The sequence below is a fragment of the Agaricus bisporus genome, assembly GCF_000300575.1.
Source record: "Agaricus bisporus var. bisporus H97 unplaced genomic scaffold AGABI2scaffold_17, whole genome shotgun sequence".
NCBI lineage: Eukaryota > Fungi > Basidiomycota > Agaricomycetes > Agaricales > Agaricaceae > Agaricus > Agaricus bisporus.
In genome coordinates, this window is record NW_006267352.1 from 209,702 (window position 1) to 223,195 (window position 13,494).

Here is a 13,494-nt window from a genome sequence, read left to right on the forward strand (position 1 = left end):
CCTGAACACCTTCTCTGACAGAACGTTAATGACGATCAAATGACGAAAAAAAAATAACTTATCCGCCAGTATCAAACCACCGTTATAGCCCTCTATGGGTATTCGACCTGACGCGTCGTGCTAATTATGGAATTTTATCACATGACGTGAGACATAATTAGCCCCCATCATTCTCGCGAATTTCGCGAAATGGAACAAATGGAACTGCAAAAAATGAGTCCAAATATTCATATTACTCGCTCCATGCCCGCCTTGGTTACACACACTTGATCGGAGGAAATGTGATCACGGGCAGTTCTAAGAAAGAAGCCATTTCTGTATAAAGATTCTTCGTTAGAATCTAGAATTAGACTTCAGCGCTTTGGGTTTTCCCCAAGTGATCATAAACCGTGGTGTTCGGCCGTCGTTCGTTTTTGGATGCGTAACTGTAAGTAGATTTTTAAAATAAGCACGTTGAGGCTGTAAGCCAGAAAAAAATCGGAATTTTTCCGTTCTAAGATTAAAGATCAAGCTTTAAGTGAGATAATAGCTAACGTGTATGTATACCAGGCGGAAGATGGAACCCTTTTTTGCTCTCCTGTAATCCGCCTAACTGATCGCTGGTAAGTATTTCGGATAACTTTGTAAGATGGATTGTATAGGTGTATTTATTTATTTTTTCTTCTCTCCTCTGGACAGCGGGGATATTGGCTCTCTAGACGGTCACTCTAATAGAAGCTATTAGCGTAATGGGTGGGTTCACCTTTTTTTTTCTCTGGTTACACCCGAGAGTGATTCGCGGGTAGAGGAATTTTTGCCTTTCAGCGCCAAGAGCGGACGAAGTGCCCACGGTACTTGTTGTCTAAATATGATGCTCTAGCTTAAGAGTAGACGTAGAGAGCCTCTAGACAAAAGAAAGACTTGGAATAATTCCCAAGGGCATGGGAGACACATTATTGATGACGTCTCATGTCTACCACCACGCTGGACGTCACCATCACTGCACTGAAGCACGGGCAGAGCACCATGGAACTAATGTCCGGGATATGAGACCTCGGATTCAACATAAAGTATTAAGTTTGGCTTTGACCCCTCCGACCATCCGCTAGAAACAGGACAATTATCGGCTCAAACAGGCGGACAAGTGTGATGCCTCAGGGTCGATGGACCGCGTCCTCGTGGAGATGCACTCAGGCAGCTGATAAAGTTTTCCAGCACACACAGAGCAGCAACAACTTGGACAGACGAGCCGGGGCGGCGGGTGCCGAAACTCCGACGGCTTTGAGTAAGCAGTGATCTGATTGCACGTTTTCGTTTTTTGCTCTCTGCCCAGAATGTCGTCGACCGTCCCCATCTCAGAGCAGAACATCACCGCGCCTACGCCGCAAAATACGCCGCTCAACCAGGCACCCATCTCGCTGGGCCTCTCGAGACCGACGGTGCCAGACATCGCGGAAGACCAAGAGCAGGAAGATGGTGAGAACATTGAACCAGATTTCAATGCAACCCGTGCACATCTACTAGGCATGATTCAAGGAAAACTCGCGGGCCTCATTGGAAAGAGCTCAGACTACATCGAAAACCTCTCACTCGAGGTCAAACAGAGCCTCGAGGCTCTCAAGGGCATCCAGACCAAACAGGATGTCCTCCAGGCCCAACTGAAACGCGAAATCACGGAGCTAGAAAAAAAGGTCTGTTAGTTCTCTTTGAGGTACAATTCGCGTATTCATCGACGCCACAGTATCTCGAGATGAGTATGCCCTTGTACAACCGCCGTACCGCTATCATCCTCGGCAAAGAAGTCCCCACAGTCGAAGAAGTGGAAGAGGGCACAAAGTATTCCGTCAAGGACAATGAATCCTATACACCTGTTCCCACAGAACCGGCTCCAACAGCCACGGCGATTCCTGAATTCTGGCTCACGGCGCTGCGAAACCATGTTGGGTTGTCCGATTTGATCACCGATCGTGATGAAGGCGCCCTTAAACACCTCATCGATATTCGATATGAGTATCTCAATGACACCACCGAACAGGATGGGAAGCCTGGGTATAAGCTCTTTTTTGACTTCTCGCCCAACGAGTACTTTGAGAATGAGATTCTCACGAAAACATATATTTACCAACAAGAGGTCGGCTATAGCGGCGACTTTATCTATGATCGCGCTATCGGCACGGAGATCAAGTGGAAGGAGGGCAAGGATCTAACGAGGGCGTTCGAAATTAGAAAGCAACGCAACAAAAGTGAGATTCACTTTCAATACGCGATGTAGAAAATGCTTAATCGGTACAATAGCCACCAACCGCACTCGCCTTATTCGCAAGGCACATCCAACAGAATCCTTCTTCAACTTCTTCTCGCCTCCTAAGCCCTTGTCTGAGGAGATCCTCGCAGATCTCTCGGAAGACGAGGCTGACGAGGCCGAGGAAAAGCTAGAGCTCGATTATCAGCTTGGAGAGGACTTCAAAGACAAGATCATTCCTCGTGCTGTTGATTACTTCACCGGTAAAGCCCTTGAATATGATTTAGTGGAAGATGATGAAGATTTTGTTGATTCCGACGACGATGATGACGAAAGTGGTGACGAAGATGACGAAGATGACGACGAGGTGAGCTAGATTTTGTTTACAATTTTTTTGAATGTAAAGATGAAAACTGATAGTCCTGAATAGGTATCGGAAGGAAACAAGCATCGTTCAGGATCCAAGGCGCCCAAAGTAAATCCTGACGATTGCAAACAACAATAAAAAGAACGTCCATTTGCATCATCTACGTTTTGAGTCGAGTATGATTGGATTGTCTCATATCATCTTGTCGGTCCTACTGTTCTTTCATTACTCTTGCCGTTCCCCTTTTCCTCCACGCCTTCTAATGCATTAGTCATTATTTAATATGTTTGCTTTTCTACTTTCGTACAATAGTTCTTTGTCTCCCTTGCTGTTCACTTGCGCTTTTACAAACTTTGACTCAACATTTTTTTCTGATATCTCACTTTCCTTTTGCCGATTTTGACACTCTAACCCAGCTTATCAGGTAAAATAAAAATTAATGGGTCAAAAACCTAGCGACGCCAGAAAGCTTTCATTGTTTTGGTTCATTCTACAATAATTGCATTATCCTGCCACTACTTCGTCTTATGTCGAAATGTTCCCTGCTTGCCTACTTTCACATGCTACATACAATGATTCTTTTACTCCCTTTCGTATAGTCACTACAAGACGGCCACAAGATCAAGAAGTAAATCGATGAAATTGATGGATCAGTCAATCACTTTGATAATCATGAGAAACAAGATATAGTAAAGAACCTACCCAATTCGGATTTCACATGGTGAATTTAACATGGTGCTAACTTTGGTCACATTTATAGGTGTATCACTTGGAGTAGTGCGTATCTCGTCAAATCGATCTCGCTGTCAATACTCCTGCGAGCCAGTTGTCGCCAAGATTTGCGCCTGAGAGTTGGACTTCACAAGGAGCCGAAGAGTATGCTCTTCTTTACTGATTTGGTTTACTTGGAAATTGGAACATTCCCTACTGTGCCAAGGAGCTAGACTGACGACTTTCGGTATCTATTTGATATGCTCCACTTCGGAGATCGATTAGTATCACGAGTACATCATGTTTACATCACTGGTGACCTCGTTGAGCCCACAAGGCCCGAACGAGGTCCAATGAACTGCTTTACAATTGCTGCTGGAAGTCCAGACCCAAGTTTCATAACTATTAATGAAACCGGCTGGAAATTGGACTTCTTACCTTCTCGTTAGATGATCAAGCCTATACGAGGACGTATAACGAACGACCTTGGTGCTTCTTCCTCCCATTCTCCTCTCCAACCTTCACCACGGGAAGTCGCAATCGTACTAGTTGGTTTATTTTTAGCACTATTTCTGCATGCACATTGCATAACGCCGTCCTGCCGGGTTTGCTCAAGGATGCGAAAAGAAGACCAAAGAATGTCAGATTTGTGACAGGGATTTCCTGACGAGTCGCCAGGGCTGCTTTGCCTGGGATTCCACGGTTTTGCTATCTGGATGACGAACGTAACGCAACGACGTGATGAAACGAAACCTCTTGTCGATAAAAATCAAAAAAGAAAATATGCCTAATAGTATTTTTGGAACGTGTTGATGAGGTAGTCTCCAGCCGTATCCTGTCTTTCCTGTCTTTACTCGTCGTAGATGCTTGCAATAACTCACTGACTCACTGAAGAAGCACCAATGCGACCCAGGTGTTGGGATTGTATCGTTTACCCAAATATGAGGTTGAGGTAGACACTAAAGCGCGCAATTGTTTAGTAATAAGTGTGCCTGATGCTTTGTCTCCCGGCGCAAGATCGACCATTGGTCATTGGTCGGCTCTTGGATTTTTTTTCTTTTTTTTTTTTGACAGGTTTCTTTGGGGGCATCAAGCTTTAAGCCGACACTTACATAGGACAGGTTCAGGATTTTACGGAAACGTGAGTCAGGTTTCCTTTTTCTTCAATTACCCAAAACGTGCCAGGATATACGTATACGAGACGACGCGCCACAGGGACGGTCCGACCCCATTCCCATTTGGACATTCCAAGCACATTGCTTACAGGACCCATGATGGACTCCTGGTAATTCGATCGGGTCGGTGTATAACTTAATGTCCGATGCTTTCATCTCCTCGAAGACATGAGAAAGTTCATTCAAGCTTCTATGTATATGGCAAACTCGGACAATTAAATACGGGCGTCGGGAAACCGCAATAAACGCTAGAAATGCACACATCCTTGGTCAAATGATTTTCGCAAAAAAAAAACTGACATGATGCTCCACATAATTCCCACCCCAAGGTATACATTTTCGGACATCGGATCTGAAGCAGTATCACGTATCCCCGCAAAGAAAACACGTGCTGATGGATTAGTATGTACCTTGATATGTAGCTTCTATACTCACGATGCCGATTCCTATATGTAGAGCCAACGAACTCTAACTGTGACCCTGAGCTGGTCTTTTTCAGATCATGCATCGACGGGCAAGAATAGCATGGACTGAGCATGGAGCAAAATGCTCATAAAAGCTACATAATTCATAATTTGTTACAGAAATTTTTCTCGATTTGGAGAGTTGCACCAAGGTATATTATGGGTTAATCAAAAGACACGCCGACGACCGATTGGTGGATAAGCAACTGGACGCAACCACCAACCTGCACGGTTGTTGACCTCGGGTTTGTAGGCAATAAGCGCCCGATAACGTTCAAAGGAACTGACAAAGTCCCGGGTCATAAAATATGTCACGTTGATATAATCGTTCCGAGGAGAAAGAACGGAATAGATTTTTATGGCATCCTCGTAAACATATGGCCGAGGGTTCCCGTGATAGCACAATGAGTACGAAACCGTAAGGGTTTTCCCAAGAAGTATCCCTGTTTAAAGTGCTTTGACCGAATTTCATAGATCTGGTTCCTTTTGTTTGTTTGAGAAAAGAGAATACGCCACGTTGACGCGAAAGGGTCAAATGGTGATGGTGACACGGTGGCATCCTCTGACTAGAAAACCCGACAAGGAGAAGTGATACCGAGCTCAAGGGAAGCGAAGGCGGATGACTCCGCATCCCATGGACAACGCTGGTTTTCAACAAGGGCCGCGGAACGGTGAAGTAGACGAGACACCGTGAGGCTTCGAGATGCATTATGGGTTCGTTCAACTCGGCGGAAATATGGTTACACGGTAGCGCCCAGCCTGGTATGAGTGAGTTGCCGTATGTCCCCCAGTATTGATTTAATGCAGTTGTGGGAGCTCGGATCAGTTTACTACCGGAAGCACTCAATTGAAAGTGAAGGAGTAACTTGAAGGAATTCAATCAAGCTAGTAGAGCCTGCCTGCAGTACGAATTTCTAAATACCAAGAGGTTACTTCCTGTGTAGAATCCCCGGAGTCCGTTTGGTTTCTGCTATCACCGGATCGCCAGAGTCTGGGAATACCTAGATGAGAAACTTGCGTAAGATTTATAACATCCAATCCGGAGTGACCCTTCCTAGTCCACGAGAGTACTAAAGGCTGAAACCGCATCAAACGGGATGAGGACCGAAGTGCCTCAACGTGAAGGTGGAGCTGCTGGTTTGACTCAGGCGGATCGAGCTGGAAAAGTGAGCTGGAATGCTGAGCCCACGATCTTTCAGGTCGATCTCAGAACTACGCATCGCCGGGTCCGAGTCCTCCTGTCCTGATTAAGCTGTCAGCTGGCCCCGACGTGTGAAGGAATAATCTCAAATTCCCTGGCGCCCTTCATCACAGCTCCTTGACATTAAATGCTGAGATACAGAGTGAAATACACGATGAGATTCGTATTACCGTAGCTGCAGGGTATTACTGTCCGCTGGCGACATATTAGGATATGAATCCACAAAATTTGGCAGAGATACAGATGCTGAATGCGTAACAATCAAATCTCTCATGCATGGGATTAACCCGGCGACCATGATCTGGGGTTGAATAGGGTTGAAGCTGTCGTCTGCCGTCACTTGGCTTCGTGATGCAGACTTGCAGTCGCTCGAGGTAAGCGGCATTCTTAAATCACATGCCGAGTTTCTAGGACCCTGGTTACTGGAATGTCCGAACTATCGCGGGTAATGTATATATATTTGTCATTCGCCAACTTGCGTCGTCAATCCAACTCGTCGCGCAGGGATCGTGAAATCTGATTATAAATATATATATATGATACGAATTTAGTTAAAGCTACAACGGGAGAGATATGGTACAAGAAATATCGGTAGCTATGTGAAATCCATCAAAAAAGAGACAGGTCCAAGTCCTTAATATGATGATTAATTACAGAGCGCGATGGAACCGAAGAAGAGCAGGAGTAGAAGTAGCTCCCGCAGAAGTGAGGGTTGCGCCACCGCCAATGGGAAGAGTGTCTGTCGAACTCTGAGCGGTTGCAGCAGACGAGGCGGACATCACACTAAATCATCAAGGTTAATAAAGAATTAAGAGAGTGTCACGGAAACTTACGCAGAGGAGGCTGCTTCGGGATTGGAATCGGTCTCCACGAGGACGTTGTCGATAACGTGGAAAACGCCATTTGAGACGAGAACATCAGGCCGAGTGATCTGGGCAACACTACCGTTTTGATTCTGAAGGAATATACCGGAGGAGTTGGACGAAACAGAGAGGTTCTCGCCAGCAGCCGTGATGTAATTGGCACCACTTCCTGACGCGGTGGCGTTTTGGAAATCAGGGGTGTAAAGAGTAGTGCCGTTGATGATCTATCAAGTCGTTAGCCTGTAAACTGACGTGCCAGTGTTGAACAAAGTCATACGTGATTGCCCAGAAGAGCATTTAGAGCGGTCTGGTTGTTCTGGAAACCACCAATTGTCTGCTGAGCCGCCTGGAACGCGTCATTATCGGGAACGAAAAGGGTGAACCCATTTTCCTGCTCCAGCGAGTTGACCGCCGAGGTGTTACTTCCGTCGGAATTGGTCGTGTTCACTTGCTGGGCGAAGGCGACGAAGGCAGTGGCATTGGTCGCATTGAGGACAGCAGAAAGATTGCCAGGTGGGGTAATGACACCGTCAATTGAGTTCAGGAACAAGTTCTCGTAGGTAGACGAGTTTGCAACAGAAATGTTCCTAGAGGATATGTCAGTCAAATTACTCAGCATCCTAAGGCTAAGGCGAAGACTTACGGCTGATTGAGCAGAGTCACATTACCGCCGCCGATTCTTGTCCAGGCGAGAACTTGAGACTTGTTGGCCTCCAGTTGAACAAGATCGGAAGAGTTGAGGAGGGTGCGACCAATAGTAGTATTGGGATAGATGCCACTGAGTAGAGCATCAGATGAGTTCGAAACTTCATCTCGTCGCTGGTACCAGGCGAAAGCCTCTGTGGATGACGCAGTGGAAGAGGACTCGCTGGCACTAGCGGAGGAAGTCGTGCCACCGCCACCGCCACTAGATGAGTTGGTAGTGGACGTGTTTTGGAAGCTACCATAGACGAAGTGATAAGCCAGATATTGCGCGACGAGGTCATCGTCACTCGTGACATTGCTGGGCAAATTCTCGACTGAAAGGGAATGGAATCAGACAAGATTTTCGAATGGAAAGTAAAGTGATAACTCACAAGCCGCATTGTTGGGCACGAATACGGTATAATTGCCGTCTTGTACCTGCGACAGAAATTGTTGGCCGCTACTGGTACCGTTGGCACGACTGAGCGCGTTCGCAGCTCCGGAGTAACCTATTGCGTTCAGCTCATTGACAAGACCCTGCACATAACCAGAGTCTGAGCTTTGAGCAAGCACCGTGGGGAGAGCGACAGTGAGTAAGGTGAAAGCAACCGAAGAGAACATCTTGGTAGGACGAACGATGCTACCGATTCAAACCAGTGGGAGCCAGATTATATAGATGCATTTTCTCCTGTTCTTTGCGTTGCGAATGTCGTCATCATGGTTATTGTATGAGACAGAGGATGAGACAAAGGCAGAGTGCTAGTAGCTGACGCATGGGCGAGGATAGGAGAAATTTCTCCTAAGCGGGCGGGGCAACGATTTTTGAGTCCTACAGCGGTGGAGATTCAGTCAGAATTTTGCGCCACAGTGAGACATGTAGTCATCAAGCTAGAAATCATTCAAATAGTTATTTTATAGCCCAGTTCGAGTCAGTATTGGCGTGCCAGACATTGTAGACATCATAGAAGACAGTCAGAAAGGAACTAAAATAGGCGCTTAAACGTAATTGCTGATGTAAGCTGTTGTTCAGCAGTGTGATGACGAAAACTTTTCTCTTTCTTTGCTACCACAATGGCTCGCCGGTCGACCCCCTCAGCACAACCGTCGTACCTTCCTCATCCTCTCAATGCCCAGAGGCGGGCTCTAAACGACCCGAACGAGTCTGCTTTTTCGAGGTACGCGTTTGTTCTCTTTTATATTTGAGAAAACTTATACCTGCACAGGTTCCTTCGCACCGAAATCTGGGCACCCGAAAAACTTCCAGGAAACATCAATATCGTCGCTGGGGTTACTCTCTTCTTTGGTGGCATTGCTGCTGTCCGAACATGGGGCGAGTTGATGATTCCTGCCTAATTTTGCGTTTATGACAGTAAGTCTGATTCTCATCACTGACCACTTTCGCTCTCAAATCGAACTCGTAGTATTTTAGAAAGTCCACGTCACCTAGAGACTCCCTGCGTAATCTGCGTTTTGAGTACCGGCGCTCGGAACGTGGCATGAGTCGCCGCAGCCACCGGATACTATTCTTGACTACTTATCATATTCTCTTGCGTGATCTGGCATATTCAATCATAACTCTTACTTCGAAGGTCCAATTAAGTGGCTCGCCATGTTGAGTTCTGTTCCGGGCCCTATAGCCGATGCTTTTAGAAGCTTCTGTCGTGTTTCATGACGCGGACGGAATGTTGATGTCGGCAGCCTCGCTCAAGCTGCATGGCGTGATGCCAACTTGTATCGGAGCCGAAGTGAATCTCGCAGTAATGACTTCGTTAGACATCATGCTGCTCAGATCGGGAACTTCGAAAGCGTATCACTTCTCGATGTACTGCATACCCGCCAATAAAGCTCATCAAAACGCTGTCCTATATTCCATTCGTGGTACATACACATTTTGATAATGCAGATGTGGTAGGAGTCCTTATGTGGCATTCTTGATACCCAATTTGACTTTTATCACCATCAAGGAAATTTCAACACGCAGTTCGCTGGGTTTCCACCACCGCCACTGAGTTTGTTTCTCCCGTTCCCACAGGCTACAATGTTCCCCGCTTCCTCCACGCGTATCTACAAGCTTCCACTTGATCGGAGGAGTAATGGCTTGTCACCGTGTTTTCCGAGATGCGCGCCGATCTTTAGCGCGTTCGCTTTCTCCTCACACTACTAATTCCTGCTCGATCAGAACGGTAATAGGTGGTCGCCGCATTCCCCGAAATGCGCGCCCACATCTAGCACCAAAACTGGACCAGCGTCCCAATGGCGTACTCCAGGGCTCGAAGCTCTTGGTCCAACAAACGAGATTGAAAAAGGTGCAATGCTTGAATTGTCAACAAGCTCGGGCCTTTTGAGTTCAATGAGTTGAAACTGACAAAAAGCTACGAGTTACTCGTGATTTAGGCGGAAGCGGGGTCATGTTTTACGCCTGTGCTGGATTAGGGCGATCATAAACAATCGCCGACGATGTGTGCGAACATGTCGAATCTCCTTGAAGCGGAATGGATATAACCACGACACTACCACGACTAACCACGACCATCGGAGAAAAGAATAATCCTTAATTGTACAATACCCAGACACGAATTGGAAACCAAGGGTTCGGTCTTTCCAGATCTGGGGTTCTAAATCCAAGATCCATATGGGCATAGTAACGGTGACAGTATAACCACGGGTTCGCGAGCCTCTTGCCCTGAGGGGATGACCCAAGGGTGATTTTTGGGCCAGCTAGTTTAACTCCATTCGGCCTGCCCAACAAGCAACAGGTCCAGAACAACTCAATCCGTCCACGCGGCTGCTATCGTCCGACAAACGCCCGTTTGACTCCTGGTACAGAGGTACCAACTGCCTCTTCTAAACCAAAAAACCGCCACAGCCAGTCCCAGTCAAGGTATATCAAACTAATAATCTCCCACAAATCATTTCTTAGGGATCTCAATGGGGTGAATACTTCCGGACATCAGCATGAACTCCTTGCTCACTGCGAGATCGGTTGTTAAATTACGATCACCGGTCAAAACTTATCTGACTAATTTGTCGAGAAACGTCTATCATAACCTTCATCGAAGTTGATAATAGAATCCATCTGTATTGAGTACATATTGAATACGAATCGGGTTCCTAGCATTCAAAAAGACGCAATACAGTTCGATCGAGGACATGCTGATCCTTGACAATGCTTAATTTCGAAACAATTCAGTTAGCCATTCCGTGTAGGGACCCACAAGAATTAGGCGTTCCATGAGATCTCTCAGTTATGATCAGTTATGATTAGTCGAAACATGTCATTAAACTAGATCTCATTTCATTCCTCCGAGGACCTTCGAATTCCCTGGATGCTTTTGTAATCGACTGACCTATCATTAGCAAAGTCATATCCCGTGTACTTGAAAACAAATCGTGGCTTTTTGACTCAAAGAATGGGAATTCAGAAGAACTCACTCAGAGTATCATCATGATGGAGACTACTCATCAAGTAGATGTGCAGGGCAGGCAATTATAGACGAGGACAATGCTGAAAAGAATCAAAAAGCAGTCCGATTATTATGTTCTTGACATTGATAGTTCATGTAATCTTCTTAACAAAATCGTCTCATCTTCAATCGTGGCTCACTGATGAAATGCCATAGTTTCAGGGGATCAGCGGGCGGATCTAAGCGTGCTGAACTGGCCACCTCTAGTAGACGTGATTGCACGTCAGGTTTGGCATGTTCTACTGAGGGCAGTGAAGGGATCGCGGGTACGTCCTTGATATGCAACATCGCTCGACCACGTTGCAAATATCAGCCAAGGGCAAAGGGAGTGGAGCAGCGGTCAAAAGTCTCACATGGGCACATTCTAAAATAATCTTTGCAGTGCGTTTCTCCACGATGGTGTCCCATGACAACATTTGATCTTCTCTAGACTGAGAGTATCACCGGAAACCGGTAAGATGAAGAATGGGGTGTGAAAGCTGAGGCAATCAGGCGAGCCATTTGGTAGCATAACTCCGTAAATTATAAAGGTAATCCAAAGGTAATCCCGATTGACGAATCCTATAGGGTATCTTACAGATTTTACCACCGTAACTCCTCGATTGCCAGTCAGCACAACGGAAATGCGGATGGGATTATCAAAACCCCAGTAGTAGCGTCTTCACATCTTCGATTTGATACTGTCTCGTTGGCTGGCAGGATCAAGAACTGCTTGTGGGTATGGGAGAGCCACTGATCGCAAATGTTCAGTCCCACCATCGACGGGTAGAATCTGTCCCGTGATATATGAAGCTGCGTCGCTAAATAGAAAGACTGTGGCATTGGCAACATCCTTCACGTCTCCAAGTCGACCAGCGGGAATGGTGACGCTGAATTCCCGTCCTTTTGGGGTAAGGCGGTCTGCACCCTCTGTCCCCGCAATAGGTCCTGGAGCAATGACATTTGAGCGTACTCCGTGCGGGCCTTCTTCGACGGCCAAAACTGCAGACAATGCGTCGACGCCAGCCTTGGCAGCTGAGACGTGAACTTGATATGGTGTGCCTACGTGGCAGCATCGTTTAATAAGTCCGAAGATAGGGCCACAAGATACACGCACCTCTGTAATGCAATGTGGCACTGACATGTATATAAGAACCCTTCGAAGCACGAACATGCGGTAATGTGGCTTTCACCGTGTTGTAGGTGCCGATCTAGTTTCCGAAAATTTGGTTTCCAACAACATATGACAGTGATAGAAGCGTACCGTATCAATCTCTATGACAGTGCGGAAAGCATTCTCGGACATTCCTGAAATTGGAGCAAGGAAATTTCCAGCAGCACCTGCGTGATTTGGAACAAGAATGTGATTTCAACGTCTGCGGCTCGCGGAGCCAGGGATTTCACTTGCCACAGATGACGAAGTCAATCTTGCCAAATTGTTCAATTGCCTTCGCCACAGCCGACTTCAGGGCTTGAGGTTGTCTGACATCAGCTTGAGCAGGGATACAAGTACGGCCTGTGGCTTCGGACATCTCTTTTGCAGCTTGAGTCAAACGATCAAGTCTATGCTCGAACAACGCAACAAACATGATTTTAGTGGCAATGCCCCATAGTAATCGAAAGAACTCACTTTCTGCCTATAATAATAGCATCAGCCCCATGCCGCATCTATGGGGGATTCCTGGTCTGCCGAACGTAAGAGGAAAAGGGCTCGAAGAAACGCACCATCGCTTCGGTCATGCCGCGACATATACCAGACCCGCCGCCAGTGCAGAAAAGGACTTTCCCATTGAACAAGTTCGAGTTGAATACAGAAGTTGAATCAACTGTCGGTTGTACATAAGCTACGTGGGCCATAGTAGGTATTTGTGAAAGGTTATTTAGAAGTCAGCTTATTTTAAGCGACTCCTCGGCACCGTGATAAGGCGAAGCCGGTCTCGGGATTTCCATTGCCGAATTGATGTATTAGTGTTGAATCGGCGAGAGAGGCTCATGTGGAATTAGTTGCCAGTAGCTCTGGGACCCGGAACATTTGAGCATATAGTATTTGCTCATCCATCCGAGGAATCTGATTCATTAATCTAGAAGATCGGTGCATCTGTTAGTTCCTGTTAATTCAATAATTACAGTAGAATAAGCATGAAGATCGGTGTCTTTTTAATTGAAATTTGCTTCTTCCCTTCGATTATTGACATTCCGGACTGCTTCTTCGCATGGATTATTCGGAGACGCACCAGAAGGCTCGGACCATCTGCACTCCGATCAGCGTCCCAGCTGGATTGTATTGATTTGGGGGATCGTCCCATTATATTGTAGATTGCATAAGCGTCTGATTCATGAGCGTGGGCTAACCATTATTATGAAT

The 13,494-nt window shown here is 46.4% G+C and overlaps 4 protein-coding genes across 4 annotated transcripts; 2 read left to right on the forward strand and 2 right to left on the reverse strand.

The window, feature by feature from the left end:
• The first annotated feature begins 1,299 nt into the window (after window positions 1-1,299).
• Window positions 1,300-2,881, forward strand: AGABI2DRAFT_196136 (hypothetical protein). The gene is made up of 4 exons (XM_006457379.1): window positions 1,300-1,670; window positions 1,721-2,222; window positions 2,275-2,588; window positions 2,652-2,881. The coding sequence occupies exons 1-4, from the start codon at window positions 1,314-1,316 to the stop codon at window positions 2,724-2,726; spliced, it is 1,248 nt and encodes a 415-aa protein (XP_006457442.1). The 5' UTR covers window positions 1,300-1,313; the 3' UTR covers window positions 2,727-2,881.
• A 3,876-nt stretch (window positions 2,882-6,757) lies between these two features.
• Window positions 6,758-8,307, reverse strand: AGABI2DRAFT_212854 (hypothetical protein; the record flags this gene model as incomplete). Its single annotated transcript, XM_006457380.1, has 5 exons — window positions 6,758-6,922; window positions 6,973-7,226; window positions 7,280-7,589; window positions 7,646-8,021; window positions 8,079-8,307. The coding sequence occupies 5 exons, from the start codon at window positions 8,305-8,307 to the stop codon at window positions 6,790-6,792; spliced, it is 1,302 nt and encodes a 433-aa protein (XP_006457443.1). The 3' UTR covers window positions 6,758-6,789.
• A 441-nt stretch (window positions 8,308-8,748) lies between these two features.
• Window positions 8,749-9,281, forward strand: AGABI2DRAFT_196137 (hypothetical protein). Its single transcript, XM_006457381.1, has 3 exons — window positions 8,749-8,861; window positions 8,910-9,055; window positions 9,108-9,281. Exons 1-2 carry the CDS (start codon window positions 8,758-8,760, stop codon window positions 9,037-9,039), a joined length of 234 nt encoding a protein of 77 aa, XP_006457444.1. The 5' UTR covers window positions 8,749-8,757; the 3' UTR covers window positions 9,040-9,055; window positions 9,108-9,281.
• Window positions 9,282-11,633: 2,352 nt separating this feature from the next.
• On the reverse strand, window positions 11,634-12,991 carry AGABI2DRAFT_196138 (hypothetical protein). Its single transcript, XM_006457382.1, has 6 exons — window positions 12,855-12,991; window positions 12,760-12,797; window positions 12,538-12,692; window positions 12,394-12,470; window positions 12,247-12,340; window positions 11,634-12,191 (listed from the first exon to the last, which is right to left on the reverse strand). The coding sequence occupies exons 1-6, from the start codon at window positions 12,984-12,986 to the stop codon at window positions 11,812-11,814; spliced, it is 876 nt and encodes a 291-aa protein (XP_006457445.1). The 5' UTR covers window positions 12,987-12,991; the 3' UTR covers window positions 11,634-11,811.
• Between the last annotated feature and the right edge of the window lie 503 nt (window positions 12,992-13,494).

Coding starts and splice junctions, on each gene's coding strand:
- AGABI2DRAFT_196136 (XM_006457379.1), top strand. CDS start 1,314: ATGTCGTCGACCGTCCCCATCTCAGAGCAGAACATCACCGCGCCTACG. Junction 1,671..1,720: donor TCACGGAGCTAGAAAAAAAG/GTCTGTTAGTTC, acceptor TCGACGCCACAG/TATCTCGAGATGAGTATGCC. Junction 2,223..2,274: donor TAGAAAGCAACGCAACAAAA/GTGAGATTCACT, acceptor TCGGTACAATAG/CCACCAACCGCACTCGCCTT.
- AGABI2DRAFT_196137 (XM_006457381.1), top strand. CDS start 8,758: ATGGCTCGCCGGTCGACCCCCTCAGCACAACCGTCGTACCTTCCTCAT. Junction 8,862..8,909: donor AACGAGTCTGCTTTTTCGAG/GTACGCGTTTGT, acceptor ATACCTGCACAG/GTTCCTTCGCACCGAAATCT.
- AGABI2DRAFT_196138 (XM_006457382.1), bottom strand. CDS start 12,986: ATGGCCCACGTAGCTTATGTACAACCGACAGTTGATTCAACTTCTGTA. Junction 12,798..12,854: donor GCGGCATGACCGAAGCGATG/GTGCGTTTCTTC, acceptor AATCCCCCATAG/ATGCGGCATGGGGCTGATGC. Junction 12,341..12,393: donor CTGTCATAGAGATTGATACG/GTACGCTTCTAT, acceptor TTCGGAAACTAG/ATCGGCACCTACAACACGGT.